We start from the raw sequence: 21439 nt of genomic DNA on the forward strand, positions 1-21439 counted from the left end.
TTGATCAGTAAAAGAATTATTTAGAATCAAATGACCTTGCCTGGTGTCAGCACCTATGCCAACAACCCCCCACCCCCACCATGCTTCTTCTCTGTTATCTGTCCCACACCCCTTTCCCGATGCTCCACCCTCACCACTCCCAACATCCTCTGCTCCCACCAGCTTTTCAAACTCGCTCTCTGTTTCAGGTTACAAATACCGTACTGTGTAAACGTCTCCGGCCTTTAGCATCAACGTCTGGTATAGTGGGGGGGGGGGGAAGGGGGAAGTGAGGGGGTACCTACTGCGCAAGATTGAAAGAAACTATGGAAAGTGTAAGATTAATCAACTCCATCACAGGTCTTATAGCCTCCATAGTATCAAAGACATCTTTAAGGAGCGGTGCCGCAGAAAGTATTATGTATTGCAGAGTACTGCAGCGACAAAACAACTTGACCCTGACTCTGAAAAGCCTTAGAAAGATTGAAGCGTGTATCCTCCAAAAGAGACAATGGTGTACTGCACACGGAAAATACTGACACAATTAGTAGAATACGTAACACTAAAGATAATAAAGATAATTTTGAAATAAAACAGGCAGCCTGGATCACTACAAATTGGATGCCTCATTCTCTACTGCAGTGGCTGCACTTCACTGGCTGAGTCCAAAAACATAGAACAATACATCACAGCACAGGCTCTTCAGCCCACAATTTTGTGCCTAAAAACCTTTTTAGCCTACTCTAAGACCAATCTGACACTTCCCTTTTCTGTCATCTATGTGCCTACCTAAGGGTCTCTTAAATGTCCCTGATGTACCTGCCTGAATCGCTACCTTTGGCAGCGCATTCCATGTACTCTGCACTCTCTGTATTAAAAAAATCTTACCTCTAACATGCCCCCTCTACTTTCCTCCAATCTCATTAAATTATGCCCCCCCCCCCCGTATTAGCCATTTCTGCCCTGAGGGAAAGTCTCTGGCTGTCCACTTGATCTATGCCTCTTAACATCTTGTACAAATCTATCAGGTCACCTCTCGTCCTCCTTTGCTCCAAAGAGAAAAGCCTTATTCATTTTACTTAACATCATATGACATGCTATTCAATCCAGCATCCTGGTAAATCTCCTCTGCACTCTCTCTAAAGCATCCACAACTGCTGCTGTATGGTTGGATGGTGAAAACTGTTGTGAAATTGTAAGTTCCTTTTACTCACTGGGAGGCGAAAACAGTAACAGTAGTTAGTGCCTATGTCCATGATGTACAAGGACCTGACTGCAGCCAGCCTTCCCTTCAGGAAGTGGCTTTCTCTTCTTTAATGTGCCATTAACCACATCGTGGCAGTCAACCAGACCTTCTCCCGACAAAAGAAATGGGAGGAATTGGGTGACAAAGTATGAAAGTATTTAAATTCAGTGTTGAGTCAACATCTGACTCCAGTTCTAGGTGTAGAGATGTTCAGAATGGAAACAGGCCATTTGGCCCAACATGTCCATGCTGACCAACAGGCACCCAACTGTGCTAATCCCATCTGGCCACACCGACACCCAACAGAGCAGCCAGTGGTGAAATTTGGCAGGAGACCCACGAGGCAGATGAATGGATCTTATCAATTGTATACTCCTGGCTGATATTACAATTCAGTATCTTGCCAACACACCTCAGAGGGAGTGTGTGTGTGTGTAGATTCTGAAATCACAGGGCATGAGGCTGAGCAGAGGTTAACACATTCACTTTCCTGCAGGAGTTAAGGGCAACAATTTATTCAATGCCACAATCAGCAGCCTTTGCAGTCAGTTCTGCAGTGTCCAGTTGCATGGTTTAAATCTATTTTAATTGCAGGCTTTCCCTCTGAGGACATCGCAGTTATAACTCTGTCGATCATAGAACTGATGATTTCTTCAGTGTTACTTCTTGATGGTGTTCTTCAGCTCTGCTGGAATTTGGAACCTGACAAAGGTACATATCGTTAGCTAATTAGCATTTAAGGTATAAACACACAGGCTTCTCTAAGTAAACTTTGATTAATTTTGAGAGGCATTTAGACAGGGACGTGAACAGAGAGGGAATGGAGGGATGTAGACAGGTGGGATTAATTTACATCCCCATCATGGTAGACACCCGCATTGTGAACTGAAGGGCCTGTTCCTGTGTGCCGTACTCTTCTGTGTTCCACTGCTAACACAAGCAAGATGGCAAAGAAAGGTGACCAGGCATTGTTCCCGACAGTCCCTGGGATCTATGGGATACTGTTGTTCACTTTTGGCCAGATGTGAAATGGTCCTCTGTGGTGACACACAACAGCTGGAATGACGCACAAGTCAGCTCTGATCCCACTCCAGAGGGGCACTTAGGAAAAGAGTGAGTCCCAAATAATTTGTGTTTGACAAATCATGTGGAATTTTCTTCCAGTGTTGAGTCGGTTCAGTTGGTAAAGAGTGACAGAAGGGTGCCTCATCCTGATTGTTGTGGAATGTGTGTGTATGTGGGATAGGCTTGGCTCCCTCAGGTATTGTACTAATTTCCCTTGAGTCCTTGCTATTTTTTTCAAACTTTGGAGTATCTTTGAATCTTGTGTCTTTCACCACCTGCTTCGATTTTCTGCCCAGATCATAAACAATCCTTGGTTCCAAATATTGTTGTTCCACCTTCATTCAAGAATTCGGAATTCTGCCAAATGACTTCCATCTGTGTTTAGTATCGTTTATTGGGGGAGTAAACATTAAATTAATTTTTAAGGCGTTTGTGCTGCAAGTCTCTGGTCATGTTAACTTTGAGAGCCTCTTCACCAGTTGTTAAACCAAGAAATTTAGTTAAGATATTTACTATTGTTACGTAACCGGCAACAATGAATATTAATCGAGACAGGTTTTATAAAAAAATAACCAAACATTTATTAAACACATATAAACGATAAGGGAAAAAAAAACAAAGGAAAACTTTAATCGGAGGTTAAACAGGTACGCAGCCGTTCATTAACTCCAATCGGCTCTGGTTCTTAAAGCGTTAAATGCGAAAACAGTTCTTAAAGCGATACAGTCAGATATAGTTCTTAAAGCGACAACTTCAAAAGTCCAACAGTTTTACACATTCAATTGGGAGAGACTTCTCTGGAGAACGATTTCTTCACCGACGCACCTTTACTGCCGGTTCTGTCCACAGGATTCCCGATGCCAAAAATAAACAGTTTAAATCAACTGACCTTAAATTCCTTTTAGAGAGAGAGAGAGCCTTTGTGCATGAACTCATTGCGCTATTGCAAGAGTTATCTCAATGCAGGTTCTCTTCAACGAAGACTCAATAAGGTCAATCCTTTATTAAACTGCCAACCGATGCCGACTTCTCTCGATCCTTCACTTCGATGAATTCTTCACTCTCCCTTCAAAACTGTCGGAATTGAGTAAATTGGCACTTCCAGCCACAAATTTCCAGTTCAAATACAATATCTTGTAAGAGAACGCACCTTCCGTTTTAAAAATGAAACTGCGTCACAAAAACAAACACGCAACAGAAACGGAGGCACAACACGTTCTACCCGGAAATCTACAAACTCAAAAACCCACTGCGTCACCTGAGACAACGCTTATATAGTCACGGGGCACTTGTCATCACCTGACCTCACATCGGCGGGAAAGTCACATCAGGTGACCTCCAAAAGACCATTACAGCATTCTCACAAAAAAAAACAGATCTCCTTGAGCATGTAACACTATATACTTTATTCCATGACGTGTCTCCACGTTTGCCTTTGGTAGAGAATTCCACAAGTTCACTACCCTCTGATTGAGACAGTTCTTTCTTTCAGTGCTAATTGTGTTGCCCCATATCTTAGTACTGTGACTGCTTACTTTGCAGCTCTGTGGCCAGGGGAAGCATTACCATCTGAATGATAAACCCTCCCAGCAATGAATCTGATGAAGTCTTGTTCACTCTTGTTTTAGGACAAGTGTGTCCTTCCTTCATCAGAGAAACAAAACCTTGAGCAACACACAGAGAAATGCTAGAGGAGCTCAGCAGGTCAGGCTGCATTGACGGAGAGGAATAAACAGTCGAACTTTGGGTCGAGATCCTTCATCAGAACTGGTCTTGGCTGTTTATTCGTTTTAATAGATACTGCCTGACCTGCTGAGGTCTTCCAGCACTTGCTCTGGGTTTTCAGCATCTGCAGAATCTCTTGTGTTTACAATATTCCCGATGCAGCTCATTATATGTAATAGATCTCTACAATCGGAGTAAGGTATCTCTACTCCTGAACTGATTTTTTTTCCTTGTAATAAAGAACAATGTGCTGTTTGCCTTTCTAATCGCTGGCTCTACCTACATGTTAGCTTTGGGTGATTTGAGTGCAGTGAGATCCCAGTCCCATTGCACACCCTCAGCTTTCAATGTCTCAGCATTTAACAAGTATTCGGGTTTTGTACTTTTTTTTCTACCAGGCTGAGAGAGAAACCATTTCAACAGAAGCTGGAAATTCAGAAGCTTTCAGAGGGTGTTACTTAGCGTTTCAATGTGTGGCTGGAAACTTGAAAAGATCATGGGAAGGGATCGGAGAGGGAATCTTTTCCAGAAGGGGGATTTGAAGTGGACTGGAATATGGGATGGGAGCAAAGCAAAAGGTAACAGCATCACTTTCTGGGGCACATGATGAGAATCGACAAATGCTGGACCAACAGCTGAATGAGTTGAACAAAGAACCAAGTGAAGGAGAGATGTGTGGTGATGCATCCTTATATGTGGCTGACCAGTTACCTCTGGACCCTTTGGGCAACTTTTACTCTTTCTACATGAAGTGTCCCTGCATTTGGATAGTTTAGCCTGCACCATATTTACATTCTGGGCCAGAACACCTGCTATTTCCTCTGAGCATCTGACTGCAGTAATGTTCCAATTCTTGGCACCGGAAAAGATTTCACACTTAAAACAGTGTAACTTCAGTGCAGTAGGCTAGGGAGGATTATTCTTGCAAAACAAAATTATTGGGATAAACAGCACAGCTGATTCATAGTGAGCTCGTTCCTCCTCTTCTTGGCACTGGATTCCAGCAAATGTCTTTTTCATATCCACAGGCAGCGGATAATGAGATTACACAAGGTGTCAAATATAAGCTGATTCCCAGTAGTATGTTTTGTCTGTACAGATTCTCCACTTGCTGCAAGTGTCAATGAGCTTGCTGGGCCAATTCCAATTCCACGCACTGTCATGTGGTCCAGTGTTCCTCCTAAGGTGCGTGTGCACAAATCATTTGCTACTTGTGCACAAAGGAATTTAAACTGCACATAAAAGGTTGTTGCCCTCTACCTCGTTAAGTATATTTCACGATCACACGCAATCACATTTCCTTTTCCGGTTTCTGATGCAGACGGTGTTGACAACATGGACTTTGCGATAATTTGTCTGCAGATTTTAGAACTGGCTTATTTATACCGTTTTTATTGAAAAAGTTATTCAGTGCACATGTTGTCACTGGGGGAAAAAGTTGCACAACACAAGATTTTTGCACACACTGGCCATTACAAATTAGAGGGAACACTGATCTGGTCTGTTTTTGATCTGGCCAGGTTGCCTCTTGTTTAGGGAATGCGGACACGCAACAGCCTGACCAAACCTGGATGCCATCCCTATTATCTGGAACACTTTCACTGCTGATTCCTGTGTTAAATCATTTGCGTGGACCTCACATTCTGATTGTTCTTGATTGTTTCCTTGTAGTTCTGAAGAACCACGAAAGTTGGTTGCTGGGCCTGTTCATCTGTGACGTTGCGTCTCTTGTGGCAATCTTCATTGTCCTCATTTGCTGGATTCACATTGAAGGTAGGTGCACAAAATGATTTTTATTTCAATGAAAATAATCACAGTTGTTGTCTGCAGGATTATGAGAATGGAATGAGTGTCTCAGTTGGTAATTGTGAGTCACTTTACCTGGACTACCGGCAGCTGCAGTCCTTGACCCCACAGCCAGTGGAGGTCATTTTCAGGTGCTTACATTGAGAAGATGAGGTTAATGGTGTCAGACAAGGGCAAGGACCTGTGTTGGCACTGCAACTTTCTGTCAGATTGACTCAGGTGTTGGAATAAAAAGGCACACCACCAAGCTCACCATTGGCACAGAGAAATGTGATGCTATAAGCGCTGTGAATGGCGATATTAAAGCAGAAAGAGAGAGGATTAGACCAGGCAAATGTTCAGAGCTACGGCAAATGGATGTCATTATCACAAGAGAGTCTGCAGATGCTGGAAATCCAAACCAACACACACAAAATGCTTGAGGAACTCAGCAAGCCAGGCAGCATCTATGGAAATAAATAAACAGTTGATGTTTCGGGCCAAAACACTTCTTCAGGTCTGGAAAGGTTGGGGTGTGGAGGGGAAGGAGGCCGGTGATAGGTGGAGCCAGGTGGGTGGGAAAGATAAAGGATTGGAGAAGAAGGAATCTGATAAGAGTGGACCAATAGAGAAAGGGAAGGAGGAGGGGACCCAGGAGGAAGTGATAGGCAGGTGAGAAGAGGTAAAAGGCCAGAGTGGGGAATAGAAGAGGGGATGGGGTCAGAAAAAGTTACTAGAATGAGAAATCGATATTCATGCCATCAGGTTGGAGACTACTCATTTAGTACCTTGCTTATATCCTCTGGCTCCAGGCATAAATTCCCTCCTATTCTCTCCCTCACTAACCTCTTTATTTTAATAAATTTATAAAATGCCTTTGGATTTTCCTTAATCCTCTTTTCAAAGAATATTTCATGGCCTCTTTTTCCCTTTACAACACCCTGCTTGAGCTTTTTGTCTGGCTTTCTTTCTATGTTCTTAAGGCCCTGCATGAAAAGTAGCTGATGGGTGAGTTTGACTAGGAAAGAAACATGGTCCTTGGCTGTTTAGAGGGCATTTAGAGATGGAAATAGGGAGGAGCTGAGGGCAATACAGAGGGACCTGAAAGCCAGGATCAGGGAGGCTAAAGATAGGTACAGGAGAAAGCTTGAGTGGAAACTCGAGCAGAACAACATGAGAGAAGTCTGGAGGGGGATGAGGACCATCACTGGGTTCCGGCAAACTAGCAACAGAGGAGCTGAAGGCAGTATGGACAGGGCCAATGAACCTAACCTGTTCTTTAACAGATTTGACATTGTGGCCCCTGCTCATCCCCCACACGAGCCATCTGTTGTCGGCCCCCAACCAACACATATCCCACTCTCCCCTCCTACCCCTCCTCACAGTCCCCCACCCTGCTCTCATGACTATAGCCCTTCCCCCCACACGAAACCACCACGGTGGGCTTCACAGCTGAACAGATGAGAAGACAGCTGAAACGTCTCAACCCAAGCAAGGCTGCAGGACCGGATGGTGTCAGTACCAGGGTGCTCAGAGCCTGTGCCCCTCAGCTATGTGGAGTACTTCGCCATGTCTTCAACCTGAGCCTGAGGCTCCGGAGGGTTCCTGTACTGTGGAAGACGTCCTGCCTCGTCCCTGTGCCGAAGACGCCGCGCCCCAGCGGCCTCAATGACTACAGACCGGTGGCATTAACCTCCAACATCATGAAGACCCTAGAGAGACTTGTTCTGGAGCTGCTCCGGCCTATGGTCAGGCCACACTAAGATCCCCTCCAGTTCGCCTACCAGCCCCGACGAGGAGTTGAGGATGCCATCGTCTACCTGCTGAACCATGTCTACGCCCACCTGGACAAGCCAGCGAGCACTGTGAGGGTCATGTTTTTTGACTTCTCCAGTGCGTTCAACACCATCTGCCCTGCTATGCTGGGGGAGAAGCTGACAGCGATGCAGGTGGATGCTTCCCTGGTATTATGGATTCTTGATTACCTGACTGGCAGACCACAGTACGTGTGCTTGCAACACTGTGTGTCCGACAGAGTGGTCAGCAGCACTAGGGCTCCACAGGGGACTGTCTTGTCTCCCTTTCTCTTCACCATTTACACCTCGGACTTCAACTACTGCCCAAAGTCTTGTCATCTTCAGAAGTTTTCGGATGACTCTGCCATAGTTGGCTGAATCAGCAAGGGAGATGAGGCTGAGTGCAGGGCTACGGTAGGAAACTTTGTCACATGGTGTGAGCAGAAATATCTGCAGATTAATGTGAAAAAGACAAAGGAGCTGATGGTAGACCTGAGGAGAGCTAAGGTACCGGCGACCCCTGTTTCCATCCAGGGGGTCAGTGTGGACATGGTGGAGGATTACAAATATCTGGGGATACGAATTGACAATAAATTGGACTGGTCAAAGAACACTGAGGCTGTCTACAAGAAGGGCCGTCTCTATTTCCTAAGGAGACTGAGGTCCTTTAACATCTGCCGGACGATGCTGAGGATGTTCTACGAGTCTGTGGTGGCCAGTGCTATCATGTTTGCTGTTGTGTGCTGGGGCAGCAGGCTGAAGGTAGCAGACACCAACAGAATCAACAAACTCATTTGTAAGGCCAGTGATGTTGTGGGGATGGAACTGGACTCTCTCACGGTGTCTGAAAAGAGGATGCTGTCTAAGTTGCATGCCATCTTGGACAATGTCTCCCATGCACTACATAATGTACTGGTTGGGCACAGGAGTACATTCACCCAGAGACTCATTCCTCCGAGATGCAACACAGAGCGTCATAGAAGTCATTCCTGCCTGTGGCCATCAAATTTTACAACTCCTCCCTTGGAGGGTCAGACACCCTGAGCCAATAGGCTGGTCCTGGACTTACTTCATAATTTACTGGCATAATTTACATATTACTATTTAACTATTTATGGTTTTATTACTATTTATTATTTATGGTGCAACTGTAACGAAAACCTTTTTCCCCCGGGATCAATAAAGTATAACTAAGACTATGACTATTTCCAGACCTGAAGAAGAGCCTCAGCCCGCAACGTCAACTGTTTATTCATTTCCATAGATGCTTCTGACCTCCTGAGTTCCTCCAGCATCTTGTGTGTGTTACTGGAGGAACCGTGTGGGGCAGGCAGCATCTGCAGAGCCAACATGATGGTTAACGATTTGAATTATCGATCCAATGGAAGTAGGCCCCTCAGTTCAAATAGTTCACACCAAACTAAATGCCTCATCTGAGCTAGTCCACCATCTTCTAACCTTCCCTCTCCATGCAGCTGTCTTTTAAAGTTTGTTACCGTACGTATCACAACGACTTACACTGGTTGTGACCCTCTTTCAAGGCTGAGAGTGTAAAGGGGAGATTACCAGTTATAAAGAGGTGAGCGGGAGGGAGACAGGGTCATGAGCTGGTAAGTGACTGGTGCAGCCAGGTGTGACATGGTTTATGGGCAGGTGGGGCCATGCAGGGAAGGACAGGTGGAGACAATGACAGGAGTCTGGGATAGGACAGCAATCTGATGAAAAAGCAAAGGGAGGAGGGACGATGGGTTGAGTGCGTGTCTGACAGGAGGGGAAGCAGGGAAAGCAACTGCGTGATAGCAGACTCTTCGGGGGTGGGGGTTGGGTGCATAAGGAAATAGGATGTGTTGATCATTAGGAGAAACCAACAGTGCAGGATGCGTTCAAAGGTTCATGGCCCGTCCCACATTATACACTATAAATAGGGAGTATCAGTTGTGAAATCCCCTGATCGAGCCCTGACCGACCAAATGTAAACAACTACAACACTGTCCCCACCTCCCCTTTACTCCGCTCCACAAATGTCCAAGTTCTGGTACGTCCCTGTAATAGTCCCGAGTAGCTTTCTCGGTGACCACAGTTCTGAGCGCTGTAACAGGGAATATGCCGTTTGTTTACAACAATTATTCACCAATGCTGACAGATTATCTTGAGCACCAGGCACACAAAGCGGAAATCGCTGCTGCAAAAGGCGAACGATACAGTAATGATAAAGTCAAACCTTCTCCAGGGCAGGGCGGAAACCTCATTCCAAACACTGCGTCACCAGTTTGTGTCTGTCTGTATCTTGTTTTACAACGGTTGGACACCAGTTTGTGTGGGTTAGCAGTGCAACTTAAAGGTGCGATATCGCCACCAACTGGATCGGCGTGAGGTAATAGAAACATAGAAACATAGAAGATAGTTGCAGGAGTAGGCCATTCGGCCCTTTGAGCCTGCACCGCCATTTATTATGATCATGGCTGATCATCCAACTCAGAACCCCGCCCCAGCCTTCCCTCCATACCCCCTGACCCCGGTAGCCACAAGGGCCATATCTAACTCCCTCTTAAATATAGCCAATGAACTGGCCTCAACTGTTTCCTGTGGCAGAGAATTCCACAGATTCACCACTCTCTGTGTGAAGAAGTTTTTCCTAATCTCGGTCCTAAAAGGCTTCCCCTCTATCCTCAAACTGTGGCCCCTCGTTCTGGACTTCCCCAACATCGGGAACAATCTTCCTGCATCTAGCCTGTCCAATCCCTTTAGGATCTTATACGTTTCAATCAGATCCCCCCTCAATCTTCTAAATGCCAACGAGTACAAGCCCAGTTCATCCAGTCTTTCTTCATATGAAAGTCCTGCCATTCCAGGAATCAATCTGGTGAACCTTCTTTGTACTCCCTCTATGGCAAGAATGTCTTTCCTCAGATTAGGGGACCAAAACTGCACACAATACTCCAGGTGTGGTCTCACCAAGGCCTTGTACAACTGCAGTAGTACCTCCCTGCTCCTGTACTCGAATCCTCTTGCTATAAATGCCAGCATACCGTTCGCCTTTTTCACCGCCTGCTGTACCTGCATGCTCACTTTCAATGACTGGTGTATAATGACACCCAGGTCTCGTTGCACCTCCCCTTTTCCTAATCGGCCACCATTCAGATAATAATCTGTTTTCCTATTTTTGCCACCAAAGTGGATAACTTCACATTTATCCACATTAAATTGCATCTGCCATGAATTTGCCCACTCACCCAACCTATCCAAGTCACCCTGCATCCTCTTAGCATCCTCCTCACAGCTAACACTGCCACCCAGCTTCGTGTCATCCGCAAACTTGGAGGTGCTGCATTTAATTCCCTCATCCAAGTCATTAATATATATTGTAAACAACTGGGGTCCCAGCACTGAGCCTTGCAGTACCCCACTAGTCACCGCCTGCCACTCTGAAAAGGTCCCGTTTATTCCCACTCTTTGCTTCCTGTCTGCTAACCAACTCTCCACCCACACCAATACCTTACCCCCAATACCGTGTGCTTTAAGTTTGCACACTAATCTCCTGTGTGGGACCTTGTCAAAAGCCTTTTGAAAATCCAAATATACCACATCCACTGGTTCTCCCCTATCCACTCCACTAGTTACATCCTCAAAAAATTCTATGAGATTCGTCAGACATGATTTTCCTTTCACAAATCCTGCTGACTTTGTCCGATCATTTCACCGCTTTCCAAATGTGCTGTTATCACATCCTTGATAACTGACTCCAGCAGTTTCCCCACCACCGACGTTAGGCTAACCGGTCTATAATTCCCCGGTTTCTCTCTCCCTCCTTTTTTAAAAAGTGGAGTTACATTAGTCACCCTCCAATCCTCAGGAACTAGTACAGAATCTAAAGAGTTTTGAAAAATTATCACTAATGCATCCACTATTTCTTGGGCTACTTCCTTAAGCACTCTGGGATGCAGACCATCTGGCCCTGGGGATTTATCTGCCTTCAATCCCTTCAATTTACCTAACACCACTTCCCTACTAACATGTATTTCGCTCAGTTCCTCCATCTCACTGGACCCTCTGTCCCCTACTATTTCTGGAAGATTATTTATGTCCTCCTTAGTGAAGACAGAACCAAAGTAATTATTCAATTGGTCTGCCATGTCCTTGCTCCCCATAATCAATTCACCTGTTTCTGTCTGCAGGGGACCTACATTTGTCTTTACCAGTCTTTTCCTTTTTACATATCTATAAATGCTTTTACAGTCGGTTTTTATGTTCCCTGCCAGTTTTCTCTCATAATCTTTTTTCCCCTTCCTAATTAAGCCCTTTGTCCTCCTCTGCTGAACTCTGAATTTCTCCCAGTCCTCAGGTGAGCCACTTTCTCTGGCTAATTTGTATGCTTCTTCTTTGGAATTGATACTATCCCTAATTTCTCTTGTCAGCCACGGGTGCACTACCTTCCTTGATTTATTCTTTTGCCAAACTGGGATGAACAATTGTTGTAGTTCATCCATGCACCCTTTAAATGCTTGCCATTGCATATCCACCGTCAACCCTTTAAGTGTCATTTGCCAGTCTATCTTAGCTAATTCACGAATCATACCTTCAAAGTTACCCCTCTTTAAGTTCAGAACCTTTGTTTCTGAATTAACTATGTCACTCTCCATCTTAATGAAGAATTCCACCATATTATGGTCACTCTTACCCAAGGGGCCTCTCACAACAAGATTGCTAATTAACCCTTCCTCATTGCTCAAAACCCAGTCCAGAATAGCCTGCTCTCTAGTTGGTTCCTCGACATGTTGGTTCAAAAAACCATCCCACATACATTCCAAGAAGTGTTGTAATAATAATCATTCTTTAGTGATCTCGAGTGGGAAATTCTTTAGTTACAGCAGCAACATTTTAAAAAAAAAACAGTGTGAAGACTTAACTAATAATAAAATACAGAATAATAATATATACAATAATGTACCAATGTTCAATAATGTGCAATAATACTGTACGAAATAATTAAACGGAGACTATTGTACTATGATGTGTTCTCCTGTCACAGAGATGAATTGTTGTATAGGGTTGTCATAGAGAATTTGCGGGGAAAAAACTCACAACTCGTCTTTCAAATTAATGCTAAATTAACTCTAAGAGCCCTATAGATCGTAAATGTATGTTTTCGTAAATAAGACGACAGGCATTTTCCGTAACAACTCCTTTATGTTTAACCACACAGAACATAAAACACGTGAAATAAAATGTCGGACCAACCTTTTAAGGTTAACCCTCAACTCAATGTCGTTGGTTGTGAATTATGCATGTGTTTCCACCCCTTATATTCCTCGGGCTCGTCCAGAGTTGTGTTAACACACTCATGGTCAGATCCTGACACCAGGGGCATGGCAGCAGAATACTCTTGGTGGGCCAGTTTAAGGTGTCACGTACCCCGTGACGGGTTAAGGAACCAGCAGAAATAGAAAACACTTTGGAGTCTGGTATTGCTATTAACTAATACTATTTATTATTAACTACACAATACAATAATATAAATTCAGATATATTAAGCAGGTTAGCAAAGATTATATGTATATAAGTGTGGAAATATAGAAACCAAGCTTCTTCAAGCCTAGGGGTAAATGGATACCGTCTTACTGTGATGGGTAAACTTCAGTTCAGTTCGTGGTATTGAGTTGAGTAGTGATGGAGAGAGATATTTATAATCCAAGGTAAATGTCGAGAGAAGGCAATTACGTCGATATTCCACAGATTTCACTACAGCAATACAAAATAACAATAGTAGTAGGTTTAATCTCCAATGTTCTTCCACTCCACACACGAAATATCACCGACAGTGATCCTCAACGAATATCCTTTCAACACAATTGGTACCACACCCGAATTCAGCTACGGGTCATCCCAAAGTGGTGGCCACAGGGTACTCAAACAGAATCCACGTATGGATTATCACCAACAGTAGTCTATCACTGAGGTACCGTCTTCAAGCGGTAAAACTACCCACCCAGGCAAGGATTGTCACACACAGGTAGTTTCCACACAAGGTAACCCCTAACACACAACTGTGATGGCCACTTATCCAGTTCCGTGACATATGAAATAACTCCAACAGTGATTTGCCACAGGGGTGCCTTTCTTCAGTGAACTACCACACCCAAACAAGGGTAACACACAGTGGTATTCACAAAGGTACTCCCCTGCCCAGAGAACCCCCTCCTGTGGATTAACTACATGACAATCACACTTTCGTAGTCGAGTGGAATCAAACTCACCCTCATGGGCTACTTAGAGAGAGAGTCCAAACAGTGATCTCTTTGTCACTCGGTTTCTTCTGTTTCAAACCTATCTCTCCTCTCTTCCTGCGAACTTGTCCTAGTTGCAGAAAACTTGTGAGAGTCGTTTATCAATACTCAGGATCTATCTCAACTCACCCCTTTGGGGCTACTGAAAGTTTAAACCAGGACCTCACTCACTGGTGTCTTTCATTGATCGAAACCATCTTGACTCTGAGCATGTGTTTCTGTGTCTGTAACTGTCCTTGTAAAAAGTAAACATACTGTAGAGACACCATAACATCGATTGTCCATCAAATAACTCCACCTCTCTCTCTCTCCATGGCAACCCAGAAGCTGACAGCAGTAGTCACTGTCCTTGTAAAAGTGCAAACACGAGCTGAAAGGCAGACTCTGCCCCTCTCTCTCTCAGCAGAAATCCAAAAGTTAGTCTCAGTTCTCTCTTGTGCCTTAAAGTGACAGTCCACAGCAAAAAGGATTCCCAGGGGTACATAACAAAGGCGATCTACCGAAATACGTTCAGGTTTACTCCTCCTATCTATGATAAAAGTTGCACCACCAAGTTCACCATTGGCACAGAGAAATGTGATGTCGTAAGTGCGGTGAATGGCAATATTAAAGCAAATCGAGAGAGATGATTAGACCAGGCAAATGTTCAAAACTATGGCAAATGGATGTCATTAACATGAGAGATTCTGCAGATGCTGGAAATCCAAATCAACAGATACAAAATGCTGGAGGAACTCAGCAGGGCTGGCAGTACCTACGGAAATGAATAGATAGTCGATGTTTCGAGCCGAGACGCTTCTTCGGGACTGGAAGGGAAGCGGGAAGATGCCAGAATAAAAAGGTGGGATGAGGGGAAGGAGGACAGCTAGAAGGTGATTGGTGATGCCAGGTGGGTAGGAAAGATAAAAGGCTGGAAATGAGGGAGAAAGAAGAAGGGGACCCGGGCGGAGATAACTGGCTGGTGAGAAGTGTGAGAGGCCAGAGTAGGGAATAGGAGGGGAGGGGAGGGGGGTAATTATTGGAAGGAGAAATAGATATGCATGCCATTAGGTTGGAGGCTACCCAGACGGAATGAAAGGTGTTGCTCCTTCACCCTGGGGTGAATCTATCTTGACACAAGAGGAAGCTATGGACTAACATATCAGAACAGGAATGGGAATTGGAATTAAAATGTTTGGCCACCGGGAAGTTCCACTTTTGGTGGATGGAGCGGAGGTGTTCAGCAAAGCATATTTAATCATTGGCATTCACATTAGACTTAGAAAGGATCGAGCAGAGTGGTTTCTAATGGTAAATATCAATCCAATAACCCCTGAGGGGCGGGGATTCACTGATCACTAAGGCGTCCAAAACAGCTACAGGGGATCATCAAAGCAGCTCATGGCGGTACGGGTTGTGCCACTGGAGCACCGGGGGGCGGGTATGGGTTGTGCCACTGGAGCACTGGGGGGGGGGGTACGGGTTGTGCCACTGGAGTGTGGCGGTGGGGGGTAAGGGTTGTGCCACTGGAGCACTGGGGGGGGTACGGGTTGTGCCACTGGAGTGTGGCGGTGGGGGGTAAGGGTTGTGCTGCTGGAGCACTGGGGGGGGTATGAGTTGTGCTGCTGGAGTGCTGGGGGTACGGGTTGTGCCAACTGGAGCACTGGGGGGGGTACGGGTTGTGCCACTGGAGTGCGGGAGGGGGTACGGGTTGTGCCACTGGAGTGCGGCGGTGGGGGGGTAAGGGTTGTGCTGCTGGAGCACTGGGGGGGGGGTTGTACCACTGGAGCACTGGAGGGGGTACGGGTTGTGCCACTGGAGTGCGGTGGTGGGGGGTAAGGGTTGTGCTGCTGGAGCACTGGGGGGGGTATGGGTTGTGCTGCTGGAGCGTTGGGGGTACGGGTTGTGCCAACTGGAGCACCGGGGGGGGGGGTTGTACCGCTGGAGCACTGGGGGGGGGGTATGGGTTGTGCCACTGAAGCACAGGAGGGGGTACGGGTTGTGCCACTGGAGTGCGGCGGTGGGGGGTAAGGGTTGTGCTGCTGGAGCACCGGGGGAGGGGGTGTGTGTGGGTTGTGCCACTGGAGCATGGGGGGTTAGGGTTGTGCCACTGGAGCGCTGGGGGTACGGGTTGTGCCAACTGGAGCACGGGGGGGGGGTACGGGCTATGCCACTGGAGCACGGGAGGGGGGTACGGGTTGCGCCACTGCCAGACAAAGCCCCGGTGAGATCACAGCTGGAGAACTGACAGCAATACTGGGCCCCAGGCTAGGAAGATACATTTTGACCTCTGTGTGACATCAATGTACAAAACCCATTTCCAGAAAAGTTGGGATATTTTCTAAAATGCAATAAAAACAAAAATCTGTGATATGTTAATTCATGTGAACCTTTATTTAACTGACAAAAGTACAAAGAAAAGATTTTCAGTAGTTTTACTGACCAACTTAATTGTAATTGTATTTTGTAAATGTACACAAATTTAGAATTTGATGGCTGCAACACACTCAACAAAAGTTGGGACAGAGTTAAAATATTAGTATTTTATAATATTCAAGTTTTAGAATATTCAAGTAACACTGGTTTGGAAGACTCCACATTAAGCAGGCTAATTGGTAGCAGGTGAGGTATCATGACTGGGTATAAAAGTAGCATCCATCAAAGGCTCAGTCTTTGCAAGCAAGGATGGGTCGTGGCTCACCCCTTTGTGCCAAAATTCGTGAGAGAATTGTTAGTCAGTTCAAAAGGAACATTTCTCAACACAAGATTGCAGAGAATTTAGGTCTTTCGACATCTACAGTACATAATATTGTGAAAAGATCCAGAGAATTCAGAGATATCTCAGTGCAGAAAGGGCAAGGTTGGAAACAACTGTTGAATGCGCGTGATCTTCGAGCCCTCAGGCGGCACTGCCTAAGAAACCGTCATGCTACTGTGACAATTATAGCCACCTGGGCTCAGGAGTACTTCAGAAAACCATTGTCGCTCAACACAGTCCGTCACTACATCCAGAAATGCAACTTGAAACTGTATTACGCAAGGAGGAAGCCATACATCAACTCTATGCAGAAACATCGGTGAGTTCTCTGGGCCCGAGCTCATCTCAGATGGACCGAAAGACTGTAGAACCGTGTGCTGTGGTCAGATGAGTCCACATTTCAGCTAGTTTTCGGAAAAAACGGGCGTCAAGTTCTCCGTGCCAAAGATGAAAACGACCATCCAGATTGTTATCAGCGAAGGGTGTAAAAGCCAACATCTGTGATGGTATGGGGGTGCATCAGTGCCCACGGCATGGGTGAGTTGCATGTATGTGAAGGTACCATTGACTCTGAGGCGTATATTAGGATTTTAGAGAGACATATGTTGCCATTAAGGCGACGTCTCTTCCCAGGACATCCATGCTTATTTCAGCAGGACAATGCCAAACCACATGCTGCACAGGCTACAACAGCATGGCTTTGTAGACACAGAGTGCGTGTGCTTGACTGGCCTGCTGCCAGTCCAGATCGATCTCCTATCGAAAATGTATGGCGCATCATGAAGAGGAGAATCAGACAACGGAGACCACGGACCACGAGCAGCTGAAGTCTTATATCAAGCAAGAATGGACAAAATTTCCAATTGCAAATCTACTACAATTAGTATCCTCAGTTCCAAAACGATTAAAAAGTGTTATTAAAAGGAAAGGTGATGTAACACAATGGTAAACATGCCTCTGTCCCAACTTTTGTTGAGTGTATTGCAGCCATCAAATTCTAAATTTGTGTATGTTTACAAAATACAATTAAGTTGGTCAGTAAAACTATTGAAAATCTTTTCTTTGTACTTTTGACAGTTAAATAAAGGTTCACGTGAATTAACATATCACAGATTTTTGTTTTTATTGCATTTTGGAAAATATCCCAACTTTTCTGGAAATGGGGTTTGTAGATTTACTAAGGATTTAAGTTACGAGCAGAGATTACGTCCTTCGAGTTTGAACAGCGAGAGGCTGATGTGATGGAAGGTCTCAAGACAGTAACAGGGAGTGATGGCCAGACTGAAGCTATTGCTGATGCTTGGGGCACCAGGGACTGGGTCACCTGAGCCTACGTCAGTTTTGGGTGCTGTTCTGTTCGTGTTTTTTAATAAATTAGTAAGCACTTACGTTGTTCAGCAACAGGGATGTGGGGAAATTCGGGGCCAGGCAGAGTCTCCATTCCGCGTTCAAAGGCCAGCGACACCGACATGGGATATCTGTGGCCAGATGTTGGATGTCTGGCCAGTGGAGAGTGATTGAGGAACCCGTCACTCGGGTCAGTATGTTATCGGCTGGATCCAAGGTCAGAGATCCATGCATGCAGGAGGAATGAACTCCAACAACCACCTGGGTTTGCAAATCGGTGAGACCGGTGTTTTGCCGTCTCGTCTCCAGAGTTCAAGGCTTAGTGTTCAGTGATAAGCTTATCTTGGGATTGATCCTAAGGATCAAGATCCCAGGGTTGAATCAGAAGTCTGCAATTCAAGGCCTGTTGGCCGGAGGTGATTCTGCGAATCTCTGCAAGTCTGCTTGGGAGGCCGGAGCCCTGTGTCTGCAGGCCGGATCTGAATCTGCTGGAGGCTGGAGGCCTACCCTGGGATGTGTGTGGGTGGGATGGAGAAATGGGTCCTGTTTTTGCTGTTGTTGTTTTGTTGCTTGTTGTGTTCTGTGTTTTGCCGAGAATTGTGAGTTTGCACTGTTGGTGCTGGAATGTGTGGTGACGCTTCCAGATCGCCCCGAGCACATACTTAGGCCTGTTACTGCAAATTTCACTGTCTGTTTTGATGTACACATGACAAATAAACTTGAATCATGAATCTTTACTTTCCCCAGAGTAAAAAGTGGGGATCTCCACAGTAGAAATTGGACTGGGTGTTGCAGAAATCAGTCAGCCTCACATCCCGGCAGGTGATGTTGTGCTCAGTGCTCGACACTCCTGTAGAGGAGCTGGACCACGTGCAGATTTGAACTTAAATGTCTGCAGTTGTTTGTTGCTGACCAGCTCCCAACCTCCCCCACCAGTAACTGTTGAAGCTTCTTCCCTCCACTCCCCCCAGACCATGTCTTCAACTGGCTCATAAAAAAAATGCTTGAAATACTCGGAGGGCTGGCAGCTTCTGCAGAGAGAGCGCCTGAACTAGTGATTCAGTCAATGACCTTGCATCAGAATGGGAGGTTAGAAATTAACTTCCTTTTGCAAAGAAGGGCTGAAGGACTGTGAAAATGAAAGGAAGGTCGGTCTGTAAGGATGGAGACCAGGAGAGCTTTGTGAGTGTCTCACACCGGTCTGCCCAGGGCTAGTGAATGTGTAGCCCCAGTAACCATGATCTCCATCACTTTGAAATGTTGACCAGAATAGTAGCATACTCAGTGAAATAACGACAATTTCAGTGTCCACTGACAGACACAGACACATGCACACACTTCAGTGTTACTTTTGCAGACTCCCAGCTCACATCTCTGTGACAACAGCAGAGGTTTCAGTGGGGACTTGCCATCACCCTGTCAGGACAAGCAGATGGAGTACATCTGCAGTCTTTAAAGCAACTTCTATATCCCCAGGAGCTGTATAAGAAGCATGAGCTTCAGTATTGGAATGGGATCACTGCATCTCATTGGTTTAATTTCCTGAGTGAATTGCTGACCATTACTGTGGGATCTTTGCTCCAGGTTCGAACCCTTTCGCAGTGGCGGCTTCCTGGACTGTGCCTCTCCTGCTTTTGATTTTGTTTCTACCGTTCTCTGTTTCAAACCCAGTCTGTTTCCGGAAAAATACAGGTAAGGAACAGATCATTAATTTGATAACATTTCTAATCCTCTCAGATTATCAGGTCTCTAATCATTACATTTCTGTACTTGACAGGGTTTTGGAAATGGACTCTATTTGGACTTCACATTGTTGTGTTCATCACCTCGATTACGTTCTTAGCATTAACAAGTAATCCAAACTGTGAGTTTGCCTCTTGCCTTTCATTATTGATCATAACACTGCAAGCTTCTGATAATCAGTATTTCCTTTGTCTCGTACAATGTCAGTTCAAGCACATCTGCAACAAACTGTGTCAGAGTCAATGCCTCCAGAAGACACGGTACATCATTAAAGACCCCTCACACCCTCTCCATGAACTGTTTGTTCTTCTGCCATCAGGCAAACATTACAGGAGCATCAAAACTAAAACCACAAGGCTACTAAACAGCTTCCTCCCACAGGCAGTCAGACTGCTAAATAGCTGCTCTACCTGACTCTGCTTTGGACACTTTTAACTTGCACTGGACAATTATAACTGATTTTAATTGATATATGACTGTTGTGTTTTACTATTTATTGTTATGTTTATTATTTAGTGTTACGTTTGTTATGTTATGATTGCACTGCCCCTGAGAAACGCTGTCTCATTCTGCCCTGCAGAGCTGATGTGCGGTTAGAATGACAATAATGTTTTCTGAATCTTTGAAACTGTGTGGGTGATGTTAAGGACGATTTCCCTCGTGTTGGTTGTTTACATGCCTTCTGTTGCCCCACGAACATAGATGTGTCCTTCAGAACTATGTACCTTGGTCAGCAGAATAGGTCCTGTCTGCTCCTTCTCACGACTGCCTCCGAGTGGTATTCATGGGACTGGGGTCAATTTTGACCAGGTACCTTCATGTCTTAGATATTGATTGTTGGGTATAATTCTGAGTCCCACTGTCTAGTTATTCACTAATTTTGGCTGAACCACCAGGTGTTAATGGCTTCGACTTTATATGCATTTCTTTGCTGTTTAGTTCTTTTAAAGTTTAAAAAAAAAGTGATTTTAACTTTGTGATTTGATTGGAGAAGATCTAACTAAAGGCTTGCAATATACTGTTAACAAGCAGAATACACATCAGTATTAAAGGGTGACACAACAGAAGTATATTTAGAATTAGAGATGATAGAGAGAATAAGAACATACAGGCACAGTACAGGCCCCTCGGCCCACAATATTGTGCCGACCCTCAAACCCTGCCTCCCATATAAGCCCCCACCTTAAATTCCTCCATATACCTGTCTAGTAGTCTCTTAAACTTCACTAGTGTATCTGCCTCCACCACTGACTCAGGCAGTGCATTCCACGCACCAACCACTCTCTGAGTAAAAAACCTTCCTCCAAAATCCCCCTTGAACTTCTCACCCCTTACCTTAAAGCCATGTCCTCTTGTATTGAGCAGTGGTGCCCTGGGGAAGAGGCGCTGGCTATCCACTCTATCTATTCCTCTTATTATCTTGTACACCTCTATCATGTCTCCTCTCATCCTCCTTCTCTCCAAATAATAAAGCCCTAGCTCCCTTGATCTCTGATCATAATGCATACTTTCTAAACCAGGCAGCTTCCTGGTAAGTCTCCTCTGTACCCTTTCCAATGCTTCCACATCCTTCCTATAGTGAGGCGACCAGAACTGGACACAGTACTGCAAGTGTGGCCTAACCAGAGTTTTATAGAGCTGCATCATTATATCGCGACTCTTAAACTCTATCCCTCAACTTATGAAAGCTAACACCCCATAAGCTTTCTTAACTACCCTATCCACCTGTGAG

General features: G+C 45.2%; 1 protein-coding gene across 1 annotated transcript in view; it reads left to right on the forward strand.

Annotated features, from left to right (window-relative positions):
- The window catches only part of LOC140198133 (uncharacterized), a 73783-nt gene that overhangs the window by 35813 nt on the left and 16531 nt on the right, over positions 1 to 21439 (forward strand). Inside the window, exons 4-7 of the mRNA XM_072259085.1 lie at positions 1820 to 1936; positions 5687 to 5788; positions 19549 to 19656; positions 19742 to 19828. Of these exons, the coding sequence (XP_072115186.1) occupies positions 1820 to 1936; positions 5687 to 5788; positions 19549 to 19656; positions 19742 to 19828 (414 nt within the window). The remainder of the gene's footprint in view (positions 1 to 1819; positions 1937 to 5686; positions 5789 to 19548; positions 19657 to 19741; positions 19829 to 21439) is intronic.

Source organism: Mobula birostris, chromosome 5 (genome assembly GCF_030028105.1).
Source record: "Mobula birostris isolate sMobBir1 chromosome 5, sMobBir1.hap1, whole genome shotgun sequence".
Classification (NCBI taxonomy): Eukaryota; Metazoa; Chordata; class Chondrichthyes; order Myliobatiformes; family Myliobatidae; genus Mobula; species Mobula birostris.